At 36.6% G+C, this 15247-nt stretch overlaps 1 protein-coding gene across 1 annotated transcript in view; it reads right to left on the bottom strand.

The window, feature by feature from the left end:
* LOC122893730 (protein FAM227B-like) overlaps positions 1 to 8868 on the bottom strand; it is a 40800-nt gene extending 31932 nt beyond the window's left edge. Inside the window, exons 1-2 of the mRNA XM_044230959.1 lie at positions 8818 to 8868; positions 690 to 921 (exon numbers count right to left, since the gene is read on the bottom strand). Coding sequence (XP_044086894.1) covers positions 690 to 921; positions 8818 to 8868 — 283 coding nt within the window. The remainder of the gene's footprint in view (positions 1 to 689; positions 922 to 8817) is intronic.
* Positions 8869 to 15247: the final 6379 nt, after the last annotated feature.

The following is a 15247-nucleotide window of genomic DNA, read 5'->3' as shown; positions in this document are numbered from 1 at the left end:
CAAAAAAGATATTACATATTTAAGTAATATAATTAATTAAATGTATTTAATACATAGAAAATACTTTGTAAGTACAACTAATATTATCATTTTTAAGGCTTGTATTATGAGAAGTTTGCTCATTGCATAAAGAATGATACAAGAATCACCACTAGTATCTAAAACTATTCTGGAAGTATTAATAAATACAACTAGGTGAGAAAAATGTTATATAAATGCTGAAAAGAAGTGAATATGATCGTTACTGGAAGATATGCTTTTCCCTCAGTCTGCAGTTTTTTACCACTGAATTCTAAACACTTCCTACAATCTAACCTAGCTTATGCAGCTCAATTTACTTTGGGTTTTACATGGTTCTTTTCTTATGTTCTGACCCTTACGGGCTTGCTCGTCTCTACTACCAATACAGAATTGATCCAACCCTGTTTCCTTGATACTCGGCCACCTCTGCTGCAGCTGAACAAAGTTCACAACTATTTTAGGGTTTTCTAACAACACTTTCGTTAAACCCATATGCTCACATTCAGCTAAAAATCTTGATTGAACTATGTTGAAATGAAGAAGTTTTTAAAAATAAAATAATGTTTATGTTCTCAGATATTTTATACTTCAGGATTTCTATTCTTTATGAGAATGCACACAGACACACACAACTGACCATTACTTTACTCATAAAAAATAAGATTTACTAGTATCAAAAGTTATGCTCTTCCACTCAAATATTTTAGAGGCATGGCTTTTCAAAAGGACTGAACATTCCCCTAATCTTGTCTCCATGGCCATGACTGCCTCATGTATTCGAGGGACTGTTCCCCACAGATGTGTATAAATTGAAGTAAATGAACTATCTTCTTTTATTTTCTTCACAGTGTGTAACCATTCATCACTATTTCCAAAATGGATTTCCCTTGGCCAGTAATCCTGCAAAAAATGTGAGAGAATGTAACCTAAGTCATTTTTAATGAATTTAAATAATAGAGTTTTAAATCAATGAACTAAAATTGAGATTTAATTCCACAGCATTATATTCTTTATATTATTGAAGAATAATTGGCATATAATGTTATATTAGTTTCAGGTGCCCAACATACTATACAACACAGCATTACTTTTCATTAAATGCATTTAAAAATTGTAAAATAATCATAAACTTCAGAAGTTTCAGATATTTTACAAAAAAACTTGTCTGAAAATAATTTGCTTACTTGACTGATGTCCCATCATCTTTGAATACATTATTATGTATTTCCTAAAACCAAAACCATTCTACATAATCAAAATATAACCATCAGAATTAGGAAATTGTCATTGATACATTGTCCCTATCTAAGTCTCAGACTCTGTCAGTTCTTATCAACTAAACCAGTAATGCCCTTTATAGCATGATTACATTTGGGCTTCATATGTCTTGAGTCTCCTTCAGTCTAAAAATTCCCCAGTCTTTTCTTGACCTCCACATATTTAAAACCAGGAGTTCACAATGAAACCTGAAATTCCAATTCCAATTCCATACATCCTAGTTTTCTCTTTTTCCATATTACAATTACCATCTCTAATAGTGAAAATCTAGTTGCCATGATCTTTAATGTATATACTTATTTGATCAATCTTTTCAGGTAATCACTCTCTCCCATTCACTTCGAGCCTCTTTTTTCTTTTTTAATTTTTTCAATTTATTTATTTTCAGAAAAACAGTATTCATTATTTTTTCACCACACCCAGGTGCTCCATGCAAGCCGTGCCCTCCATAATACCCACCACCCGGTACCCCAACCTCCCACACCCCCACCACTTCAATCCCCTCAGATTGTTTTTCAGAGTCCATAGTCTCTCATGATTCACCTCCCCTTCCAATTTACCCCAACTCCCTTCTCCTCTCTAACACCCCTTGTCCCCCATGATATTTGTTATGCTCCACAAATAATTGAAACCATATGATAATTGACTCTCTCTGCTTGACTTATTTCACTCAGCATAATCTCTTCCAGTCCCATCCATACTGCTACAAAAGCTGGGTATTCATCCTTTCTGATGGAGGCATAATACTCCATAGTGTATATGGACCAAATCTTCCTTATCCATTCATCCGTTGAAGGGCATCTTGGTTCTTTCCATAGTTTGGCGACTGTGGCCATTGCTGCTATAAACATTGGGGTACAGATGGCCCTTCTTTTCACGACATCTGTATCTTTGGGGTAAATACCCAGGAGTGCAATTGCAGGGTCATAGGGAAGTTCTATTTTTAATTTCTTGAGGAATCTCCACACTGTTCTCCAAAGAGGCTGCCTCTTTCGAGTCTCTTTTTTATATGTAGATGCCCTTTTCATCCTGCTTCGACTCTGACATCCAGTCCTAGGCTGCCAATTCTGTAGGGACCCCTTTGTTACCCTACTTGGGTTCTGACTTCCCATATAAGCCACAGCGTACCTCCACACCTCCATGAAAAAACACTTCATCCCCAGCCTCAGGTGGCTACCATCTCATTCCTTTGAGCTCTGACACCTTGGTATCACATGAGTACTATTTTCATAGTTCAGATAGCTTGCTTAGGGTGATTGCAGCTTATCTTCCTCCCCAGTGCAAATATGGACACCTGCCTTGTTCGGGCCCCCAAATAGCTTTAGGACTAAATTGTTCAGGAAGGGAAAAAGAGGAAGGGAAGGGAAAAAAGGGAAATGAAAGGAAAGGAAGGGGAATCATAACCATTTGTAAATCTAAATATAGGATGATCTTTTAATATAATCAACTAATAGCAAAACAAAGTTAGCCTACATAATTAAAGGTTTATGAGTAAAAGAACTTTTTCTGTAATGGTAGAAAATTTGTGGAGAATAAAATTCTTCAATGGAATTTGGGTGAGATGCTCTGGGAATTTAGCTAAATGGGAATAAATCTAAAGTCTGCAGATCAGGAATTATAAACATGCCTTGGTTTATTCTACCTGCCTTTTACTCCATTTAATGGCTTCCTAAACCCATCATGTGTGTCTCCATCATATGTGTCTGATTTATGAACTATGCTCTCTAATAATAACAGGTACCTGAATAATAACCAGCTTTTAATTCTGGAAAACTTTCCCACAGAATACCTAGGTCCTTCTGTCATTTTAGAAAAAAGAATTCACTTTGTTTTTTTTGTTGTTGTTGTTGTTTTTTTTGTATTTTTTTCCAATTTATTTATTTTCAGAAAAACATTATTCATTATTTTTTCACCACACCCAGTGCTCCATGCAAGCCGTGCCCTCCATAATACCCACCACCTGGTACCCCACCCCCCCCCGCCACTTCAAACCCCTCAGATTGTTTTTCAGAGTCCATAGTCTCTCATGGTTCACCTCCCCTTCCAATTTACCCAAAAGCACATACCCTCCCCAATGTCCATAACCCTACCCCCCTTCTCCCAACCCCCCTCCCCCCAGCAACCCACAGTTTGTTTCGTGAGATTAAGAGTCATTTATGGTTTGTCTCCTTCCCTATCCCATCTTGTTTAGTGGATTCTTCTCCTACCCACTTAAGCCCCCATGTTGTATCACCACTTCCTCATATCAGGGAGATCATATGATAGTTGTCTTTCTCCGCTTGACTTATTTCGCTAAGCATGATACGCTCTAGTTCCATCCATGTTGTCGCAAATGGCAATATTTCGTTTCTTCTGATGGCTGCATAGTATTCCATTGTGTATATATACCACATCTTCTTTATCCATTCATCTGTTGATGGACATCTAGGTTCTTTCCATAGTTTGGCTATTGTGGACATCGCTGCTATAAACATTCGGGTGCACGTGCCCCTTTGGATCACTACGTTTGTATCTTTAGGGTAAATTCCCAGTAGTGCAATTGCTGGGTCATAGGGCAGTTCTATTTTCAACATTTTGAGGAACCTCCATGCTGTTTTCCAGAGTGGTTGCACCAGCTTGCATTCCCACCAACAGTGTAGGAGGGTTCCCCTTTCTCCGCATCCTCGCCAGCATCTGTCATTTCCTGACTTGTTCATTTTAGCCATTCTGACTGGTGTGAGGTGATATCTCATTGTGGTTTTGATTTGTATTTCCCTGATGCCGAGTGATATGGAGCACTTTTTCATGTGTCTGTTGGCCATCTGGATGTCTTCTTTGCAGAAACGTCTGTTCATGTCCTCTGCCCATTTCTTGATTGGATTATTTGTTCTTTGGGTGTTGAGTTTGCTAAGTTCTTTATAGATTTTGGACACTAGTCCTTTATCTGATATGTCGTTTGCAAATATCTTCTCCCATTCTGTCAGTTGTCTTTTGATTTTGTTAACTGTTTCCTTTGCTGTGCAAAAGCTTTTGATCTTGATGAAATCCCAATAGTTCATTTTTGCCCTTGCTTCCCTTGCCTTTGGCGATGTTCCTAGGAAGATGTTGCTGCGGCTGAGGTCGAAGAGGTTGCTGCCTGTGTTCTCCTCAAGGATTTTGATGGATTCCTTTCTCACATTGAGGTCCTTCATCCATTTTGAGTCTATTTTTGTGTGTGGTGTAAGGAAATGGTCCAATTTCATTTTTCTGCACGTGGCTGTCCAATTTTCCCAACACCATTTATTAAAGAGGCTGTCTTTTTTCCATTGGACATTCTTTCCTGCTTTGTCAAAGATTAGTTGACCATAGAGTTGAGGGTCTATTTCTGGGCTCTCTATTCTGTTCCATTGATCTATGTGTCTGTTTTTGTGCCAGTACCATGCTGTCTTGATGATGACAGCTTTGTAATAGAGCTTGAAGTCCGGAATTGTGATGCCACCAACTTTGGCTTTGTTTTTCAATATCCCTTTGGCTATTCGAGGTCTTTTCTGGTTCCATATAAATTTTAAAATTATTCGTTCCATTTCTTTGAAAAAGATGGATGGTACTTTGATAGGAATTGCATTAAATGTGTAGATTGCTTTAGGTAGCATAGACATTTTCACAATATTTATTCTTCCAATCCAGGAGCATGGAACATTTTTCCATTTCTTTGTGTCTTCCTCAATTTCTTTCATGAGTACTTTATAGTTTTCTGAGTATAGATTCTGTGCCTCTTTGGTTAGGTTTATTCCTAGGTATCTTATGGTCTGGGGTGCAATTGTAAATGGGATTGACTCCTTAATTTCTCTTTCGTCTGTCTTGTTGTTGGTGTAGAGAAATGCAACTGATTTCTGTGCATTAATTTTATATCCTGACACTTTACTGAATTCCTGTACAAGTTCTAGCAGTTTTGGAGTGGAGTCTTTTGGGTTTTCCACATATAGTATCATATCATCTGCGAAGAGTGATAATTTGACTTCTTCTTTACTGATTTGGATGCCTTTAATTTCCTTTTGTTGTCTGATTGCTGAGGCTAGGACTTCTAGTACTATGTTGAATAGCAGTGGTGATAATGGACATCTCTGCCATGTTCCTGACCTTAGTGGAAAAGCTTTCAGTTTTTCTCCATTGAGAATGATATTTGCGGTGGGTTTTTCATAGATGGCTTTGATGATATTGAGGTATGCGCCCTCTATCCCTACACTTTGAAGAGTTTTGATCAGGAAGGGATGCTGTACTTTGTCAAATGCTTTTTCAGCATCTATTGAGAGTATCATATGGTTCTTGTTCTTTCCTTTATTGATAAAAGAATTCACTTTGATACATAAGTGCCATCTCCCAAATCCTACAAATGTGTACCTTAAACAAGATACAGCTACCTGGAGAAGTTTTCCTGCATTAAAATTTGGTTTTATGTGCCAAAAAGTACAAAGACTTCAGAAGAATAAGATATGATCACAGGGTACAATCCCTGGAGACAAATATTGTCAAGTCATAATGACAGCTGCATTCGGAAACACAGTCCTTATGAGTCATGCATTACTATTGTTAGCGATATTGGGAAGAGGAAAGAGGCTGAAATGGAAGTGGCATTTGACAAGATTTTACAATACATACAAACATTTATGAAAATATATCCCTTATACCAGGCTCAAGATACCACAATCCACAATCCTTATTTCTAAAGTATTGAAGTATATTATGAGATGAATAAAGTATCCTGAAATCCTATAAGCCTAATTAGATCCTGTATTCTGTACCTTCCCAAGGTAATCAGGGGATTGACTGGTATCCCAAAGCCATTAATGTGATAAAGATGATGTGTAAATTAGCCCTGATTCTTTTATTGGTTTCTTTGTGGCTGCATGATTAAATGGATACCCAATGATGATCTTGTAGTAGCTCACACCTGATCATTTCTCTAATTACGTTCCTTTATTATTCCTTTCTATTTTGCCTTCAGTCTGTTGCTCCTTGAATTAGAATATCATCTGAAAATAATTTTTGTAGCCAGACCTAGGGAAGCTAAACAGGAGTAGCCAATAAGCAGATCAACTGCCAGGCAAAAGTGAACTCATTATGCCAGAGACAAAATCAGCACTGCTAGGGTTTAAACATCCAGCGACCACAGTAATTATATTCATTTAAAAACAAATGTATTCCGGGGCACCTGGGTGGCTCAGTTGGTTAAAGCCTCTGCCTTCAGCTTGGGTCATGATCCCAGGGTCCTGGGATCAAGCCCCACATCAGGCTCTTTGCTCAGCAGGGAGCCTGCTTCCTCCTCTCTCTCGGCCTGCCTTTCCACCTACTTGTGATCTCTGTCTGTCAAACAAATAAATTTAAAAAAAAAAAACAAAAACGTATTCCAATTCCAAAGAGACAAAAGAATTGGATAGGAAATCTCTGTTCCCTGAAGAGTTAAACTCTCCATTATAGCACTATATTCTTCAGTGATAATTTCAGGAAAACATTTATCTTATTTAAAAGGTCAGTGAAGCAAGAACTGGCTATGTACTTGTTATGCTTACTTTAACTACCGCAATTAAACTTTGGCAGTAGCAGAAGCACAAAATATTGCCTACTGGTACACAACCAGAGAAGGAGCCGAGTAGCCACAGCGAGACCCTGAAGTTTGAAAACAAATTTAGTTTACTGAATATATGGTTAGGTTTTTACCCATGTCCTAAGCCCTAAGAAACAGTGCTGAGGTATCCAAAAGAGGGTAAGAAATACAAGGAATGACTAGGGTTAGAAGAAATGACTTTTAGTTCTTCTTCCCTTATCTTAAATTTTAATATAGGAGGGATTGAAATGGATGGATGGATGGATAGACGAATAAACAGACAACAAACAGGCTGTTCCCTAAATAAAGAGAATGGGATTGAAGTAATTATTCTATCATTAAGTACCTTTGATCCTGTGAAAAAAATCACAGTAGGAATCTGAGTACTCTTTAGGTCTAGATAACAAATGTAGTAGTTTTTGTTAATGAAAATTGATACCGATGCACTGAGAGAAGATTAATGAAAGCACTCCTAGATAAAAGTCACATGAAAACAGGAACAAGACACAGAATATGAAATAAATAACAGGGAAGATCAAATGTGATGTGTAAGTAAAGAAAGAATTCAATTCTTCAGTACCTAAAGAACTGAAAGGAAAAAAAAGTATGACAACAAAGAAAAATAGTGCAGAAGAAAAGTGATGCAAATTCCATGATGGCAAGGATTTCCCCTCTGATTTGTTCACTATTGTATCTCCAGTGTCCAGAACAATACCTGGGGCCTGGTAGGTAGTGAATAAAAATCATTAAATGAATGAATGGCTAGGATAAGTAAGAGAATTGATAGTAACACAACACTAGTGGAACAAGAGGCGTTATAAAAATGAAATATAAAAATATTTTTGGGGTGCCTGGGTGGCTCAGTGGGTTAAGCCGCTGCCTTCAGTTTAGGTCATGATCTCAGGGTCCTGGGGTCAAGCCCCACAATTGTCCTGGAGTCAAGCTCCTCATCGGGTTCTCTGCTCAGCAGGGAGCCTGCTTCTCTCTCTCTCTCTCTGCCTACTTGCGATCTCTCTCTGTCAAATAAATAAAATCTTTAAAAAAATATTTTTATAAAAACAAAAATAGAAACAGAATGGTGATGGAGTAAAGGGGAAAGAAGCAGGAAGCAAATGTGGGACTTGATCAAGTTGATAAATGAGAAATGACTGAAGTTTTTAAAAAAGTACACAGAACTATAAGAAGAAGAGGAGAAAGATAGGAGAAGACAGTATAAAATATTAAAATTACAAAAGAAAGATAAAAATGGTAGGAATTGGCCAAAATGAGACAGCTTTAGATGATGTGACAAAAGATAAACTATAAGACATGAGAAACTAACAGCTAACATGTAGGTGCCAGGTACGGGTCTACTGCCAGCTAGTAGTAGAGCTGGGATCTGAGCATGGGCAGTCTGACACCAGAGCCTTTGTTCTTAACCCCTATACCACTAAGCAGATCCATACATTTGCTTTTATATTTTAGAGGGAAATTAAAAAGATAGGCTTTCCAGGAAGCCATAAGCAGTTTAGAATATATTTTAGTTTCTGTTTTGTTTTACTCATTTATCATATGCCACATTTCTAAGTAAAAAAATGACAGCTCCATCAAGGGGGTATCTTTGCTTGTTTTTAGTCACTGGTATATTCTAATTATTCATGTGGTTCGCATGTAATAGGTACTCAAATGTAGTTTTTGAATTTCTATTCTTTTTTTTTTCTTAAAGTCTTTTCAAAGCTTTCCACATCTTCACAACTGATTATTTATTTATTTATAGAGAAGTGGGGGGAGAGAGAGAGAAAGAGATAGGCAGAGGGAGAGTCTCAAGCAGGGGCTTGATGCATCTCACTACCCTTAGATCATGACCTGAGCTGGAATCAAGAGTCAGACGCTTAAATGACTGAGACACCCAGGTGCCCTTCCACAACTGATATTTTAAAAGATGTGTTGGCACATAAATTAGATGTTCTACTCACCCAATTTTGAAACTTTAAGAACTCTTCAATGTTCCTTGGAGGTTTTTGCATTTTCTAATGAAGTAAAATCAATATTGCTAATTAACATAAAATCAGACTATTTATGTTTACAAATAATTTACTTCAGTAAATGATACTAGACTTAAGTTATAATTTTCAGAGCCATAAGACATTGTAAAATATTCACCTTGTAAAGACCCTGCACTTTAGAAAGATAGAGATATTAATGTTTAAATCCCAGGCCTCCAAACCAAATTCTGTAAAAGGCTTCCCTCATATATTGCTCCTAGAAATAAATTCCACAAGAATTCTGTTGAATATCCTCATTTCTAATTCCTACAACAGTTCTGGGACATTTTGGGTTATCCTGGATGGTGTCTACAATAAATCCAGAGCCAAAAATATAGTAACTTGCCCCTCTTGCCAACGAGGTCTTTAAAAGGCCACACTAGTGACATGGTGAAAATAATTCAAATATTTGGATGTTTCTGTGTAAAAATAATATTCCCATTTTTATTAGTAGTTTCCTCATAAGTTGAAAACATATTCTTTCACTAGACAAATTAATTTTATCCAAGACCACATCTTGTTCTTCCTTGTATTAGAGACTATGTAACATTCTTTCTTCTGCTTGGAAGGCTCCCTGTTCCAAACCCTCTCCCTACAATCCCTTTTTGGCCTATTTAACTCCTCTATTTTAAATGTCAAATTAAATGTCACTTTTTCTAGGAAACCCTCCTTGTTCCCCCAAAAGACTGTATCTATGATAACACATAGCAGATTTGTTCCTATATGAGGATAGAAACTATAGTATAATCACTGCTGAACTGTCAAAATTTCATACAGTGATTGGCTCAGAGTTAGTGCATAACTACTTGCAATGTGTATAAATTAATAAATGAGTAGATAGATGTCAGAGAAATATGTTATTTAAAAGGATAATAAGACCATTTCTAGAGAGTGAAAAACCAGCAAGAAGGCAGCAAAAATAAGAGAAATTCAGAATATCTCAATATCATATCCTAATGATATGATGATATGTCTGAAAAGACTAAAACACTAAACACATGTTTCACATCAATATGTAAATGATCAAGATTACAAAATCACCATATTTTTTAAAAAGAGTTATACATTTGAGGCTGAAGAGAATATTTCATTCTGTAGAATTGTTTAAAATAGATGATGAATATAAGCAGATAGATAACAACAAAGTAAAAGGTATATGTGACAATCATTATAAAACTAAGTGTTCAGAAGCAAAGCTGCATAGAGTTGTCAAAAAAATTTAATGGAAAACAGGGGACTCTACATTGAGAAGGGTAAGAAATAAGAGATGGTGCCCAGGGGCGCGTGGTGGCTCAGTGGGTTAAAGCCTCTGCTTTCAGCTTGGTCAGGAGCCCTGCATCGAGCCCTGCATTGAGCTCTCTGCTTCCCCCAAGCCCCGCCTGCCTCTCTGCCTACTTGTGATCTCTCTCTCTGACAAATAAATAAACTCTTAAAAAAAAAAAAAAAGATGGTGTGCAGAGAATGCTTAGAAACAAACAAACAAAAATGTTCAGGATACAGAGAGAGTGAGTGTAGTAGTTTTGCTAGAAGGAAACTATCAATATATTTTGAAATATAAGGACTATAAAGAGGTTAATTAAAATAATCTAAATTTTGCCTTTTTTTTCTTGTGGGGGTTATCAAACCATTTCTAGTACACAGCACTAAAAATAATACCCACATTTCTCTTTTAAAAATTCTTTTTTTATTTGAGTACAGTTGACACACATTCATTAATTTCAGGTATACAACATAGTGATTCAACAACTCTATAGGTTATGCTCTGCTCACCACAAGTGTAGCTACCATCTGTCACCATACAACACTATCACAGTAACACTGACTATATTCTCTATGCTGGACCTTTTATTCCTGTGGCTTATTCATTCCACAATTAGAAACCTATACCTCCTATTCTTCTTTACCCATTTTGCACATTCCCCTAACTCTGGCAACCATCAGTTTGTGCTCCATTTTTATAGTTCTGGTTCTGCTTTTGTTTGTTCATTCATTTGTTTTTCTTTTTAGGTCCTACATATAAGTGAAATTACAAAGTTTTTATCTTTCTCTGTCTGACTTATTTCACTTAATACAACACGCTCTAGGTCCATCCATGTTGTTGCAAATAGCAATATATTATCCTTTTCATGGCTGTGTAATATTCCTGTGTGTGTGTGTGAGTGTGTGTGTGTGTTATCTTCTTTATCCATTAAAATATTACCCATGTTTCAACTAATGGAACTTAGAAAAATGTATTATGGAAATGAAACTTAACATGAGAAAGTTCCAGCTAAATTCAATATAAAATTCTAAAGTTCTCTAAGGTAAATGTTAAAAGGAGATAGGTATAAATTAAACGGACTTCTGCTCTCAGTATAATGTAGAAGGATTCAGAACACCTATGCTTCCACAGTAACAACAAAAGAAATGCAGATAAAACAAAAATCTTACTTTTCTATGAGGTTGGTGAAGAGCAGTGGGTGTCAGTAAGCAGGACTGGCTATATCATTTGTGCCAATGCACAGTCCCTTGTCCAAAATTTAAGAATTTTAAGATAGTAAAATGAGACCACTAAAACAAGTGTGGGGTCCATTTAATCACGAGGCCCTGTGCAACTGCCCATGAAGCCTCCCTACATGGAAGCCTTAATGACCAGAAATCCAAAAAGAAATATTCTCTTTATAAGTGAGCATAAAGGTCTGGCAGCTTCCTTACCTGGCAGCAAGCTCTGATCATCCATTGAGGAAAGTGTTGGTCTGCCATGATGCAGTAACTTTGAGGAGATGAAGAGAAATCACTTGGACCTCAGTTGTTGATGTGAGCTGGAAGAAGAGGCTGGAATCTGAAAGACACCCAAATACAAAAATATATGAGTCAGACAAACAATCTCTTCCCAGACCACTATGCCTCACTTCTGAGTTTTGTCTAAAAAGCAGCAGTCAAGGAGGGGCTAGAAAGATAGAGAACTTATATAGGCCAACACATTCTTACGGCACTTGGGTTCCATGGCCCTGACAGAGTTGACCCCAAAGATGGAGCAAAAATGTAAAAAAACTTTAGTCCCAACTTCTCCCAATTCAATATTGATGAGCTATAAGTTGGATGTGATGAGAGAAGTTGGAAGTTGGGTTAGTCAAAAGTGAACTCAATCCAATTAAAGCTGAAGCCAACCCTAAAGTTCAACTCAAGTCTAGGAGGAATAAAAAGATCAACATCTCACTTTCAATGCCAAGGAGAGTAATAGGCTTGTGCTTTCTGAAGACTAAGTAACACTAAATTGTACTTTGTCCTCTACAAGCATTTCCCATAATGTTTAACACACAATAAAACAATTACAAGAATACAAACAAGAAGTAAAATGGGACCCATAATCAAGAGAAAGCACAGTCGACACAAACCAATTCACTGAGAACACAGTTATAACTAGCAGGCAAGGACTTTATAGCATCTGTTACCAATATGTTAAAGATTTTACAATATAGGTTAGATTATGGTGCATGAAGAGATCAGGTATTCAAGGGAAACAGAAATTCTAAAAAAGAAACAAATGGAAATTCTAGAACCATGCACATTATAAGCAACTATTGTGTCAACATTAATATTAGATAAGACAGACTTCAAGACAAGTATTACCAGGCATAAATAAGGTTATTTCATAGTGATAAGAGGTCAGTTCATTAGGAAGACATACCAATGTTAAATGTGTTTGGATCTAATGAAAGAGCCTCGAAATACATGTAGCAGAAATTTACAGAAATTTACCTAACTAAAGGGAAATATAGGTAAAAACCACAATTACAGTTAGAGATCATTACAAACCTCTCTGAATAATTGATGAATCAAGTATGTACATACACACACATACAAACAAATCAGGAGATAAAAGATCTGAACAATACTTAAGCAATTTAACGTAAATGACATTTACAGAACAACTATACAAGTACAGAATACACACTCTCTGGGGCGCCTGGGTGGCTCAGTGGGTTAAGCCTCTGCCTTTGGCTCAGGTCATGATCTCAGGGTCCTGGGATTGAGCCCTGCATGGGGCTCCCTGCTCTGTGGGGAGCCTGCTTCTCCCCCTCTCTCTGCCTGCCTCTCTGCCTACTTGTGACCTTTGTCTGTCAAGTAAATAAATAAAATCTTAAAAAAAAACCCAGAATACACACTCTTTTAAACTAATGGAACATAGAACATTCACCAAGATGAACCTATGCTGTATCATAAGACAAATCTTAAAAGTTACAAATAATTGAAATCATTCAGAGTATGTTCTCTGACAAGACCAGTAAAAGAAAAAAACAGCAACAAAAAGATATCTGGAAAAATCTTAAATCTTAAATAATCCATTTCTAAGTAAAATATGGCTTACAGAAAAAATAATAGCGAAAACTGGAAAAAACTCTAACTGAATGATAATGAAAGATAACAAAAACACAACATATCATGGTTGAGTGCTATTACAAATGTTGATTTAAACAAAAATTAGGATATCATTATATTGAGAGATGAGGTGATAAGAACATGTGGAGGTAGAGAAAGAAGGAGTGTTCATACACCTGAGGATGGTGTTATAAAAGAGCTATATCATTGGCTTCTATAGGAGAAAGTTGATGGATGATATCTGAAATTGTCAATCAGAAAATTGCAATATAAGTGTATTTTGAAATTTGCAATAAATAAGAGAAAAAATATTGAAAAGACATGAAAGAATTTTCCTTTTGAAAAAAGAACTGAGAATAGAATGGAGGAACTGAGGACCAAGGGATTTTGGTGAAAACTCTAGACTAGGACAAACTATCGGTGCTCACCAATATGTATATGTTTCTCTACATTTCCCAGGCTTGCTTGGGAGTTAAAGTGGGGGCCTGGGAAATGTGGGCAAAGTGATATATGTCACTTTTAGGGATGACCTCTAAAACCTTTTGTATGATTCACCATGCTATCTTTTTTGTCACGTAAGCTGTTGGACTTAAGTCTTAGGAGACAGTAGAACCACTAAAACTTAAAAAAAAAAAAAAAAACCCAAATCCAAAAAACAAACAACCTGCATCCTTAAATCTATTGTTCCATCTGACTAGTAACATCCTCAATGGATTCCCTGTGAGAAATAAAAGTTTATTATATTAAACCACTGAAATGTTGGGGTTGTCTTTGACAGTAGTAAATTCATTATTGTGGTTTTTAAAAAATGGCCACAAATTCTTTGACAATCTTTTGAGAAGTGGCATCTATCTATGCTCCATCGCCTATAATCTGGACACCCCTTAAAATATATTTATACCCAAAAGAATGTGTGAGAAGTGATACTGTGTTACCCCTTGAGAGTAGGCCAGAAAAGAACATGTAGTTTATACCTTATTCCTTGCAACACTTGGCTTTGGAGCCCTGGGCCTAAACTAGAAGTCTAATTACCCTGCTGCTATCCTGTGAGGAAGTTCAGGCCACATGGAGAGGCTATGCATGTGATCTCTGATAGCATTCATAGACTGCCACGCTGAGTTACCAAAGAAGAGCTGTCCCTCTGTGGCCTCCTCAACACACAATTCATGAACACAATAAAAAGGTTGTTTTAAGCCATATTTTGGAGTAATTTCTTACATAGCAGTAGTGAGCCAATACTCGCATCACTTCAAATAATAAATAGCATCATTTGTTTTTGTAATCTGTGCACCTGAACTAAAGAAAAAGCTGCAAATTATTTATTCTTGGCTTGGAGACTTTGCTAGTGCTACTTCTCTTACCCAGAAAGCTCATCTTTCTTCATAAAGCAGTGGCTTTCAAACTTTTTAGGAGAAACACACAATAACAAATACATTTTATAAACACGGCCTAGTGCACAAGCATGTACACATGTGCACACACAAAGATATTCTTTGACTTATGATGGGGTTATGTTTCCAAATACCCATCCTAAGTTGAAAATGCATATAATACACTTAACACACTGAATTAGCTTAAATGTGCATAAATGTGCTCAGAATACATGTTGACATACTGCTGGGCAAAATCATCTAACACAAAGCCTATTTCATAATCAAATGTTAAATATGCCATGTAATTGAACACTCTACTAAAAGTGACAAACAGAATGGTTGTATGGGTAAAGAATAGTTTCTAAAGTATAGAACTTGTCCGTTGTTTAGTGATGGCCTCGCTGACGTGGCTGTGCATTATCCCAAGAGAGTTTCATCCTATGTATCATTAGTTCAGGAAAACACCAAGTCAAAATTCAAAGTATGGTTTCTACTGAATGCTTATTGATTTCACACTATTATAAAGTTGAAAAATCCTAAGTCAGTGAAATGTTAAGTCACAGACCATCTGTAATTTAAAACTCCATGAAGTGGGGCTCCTGGGCGGCTCAGTCAGTTAAGCATCT

This window comes from Neovison vison, chromosome 13, assembly GCF_020171115.1.
Source record: "Neovison vison isolate M4711 chromosome 13, ASM_NN_V1, whole genome shotgun sequence".
In the NCBI taxonomy this organism is placed as follows: domain Eukaryota; kingdom Metazoa; phylum Chordata; class Mammalia; order Carnivora; family Mustelidae; genus Neogale; species Neogale vison.
Note: the sequence above shows the minus strand (reverse complement) of the source record. Positions and strands in the feature narration are given on the sequence as shown.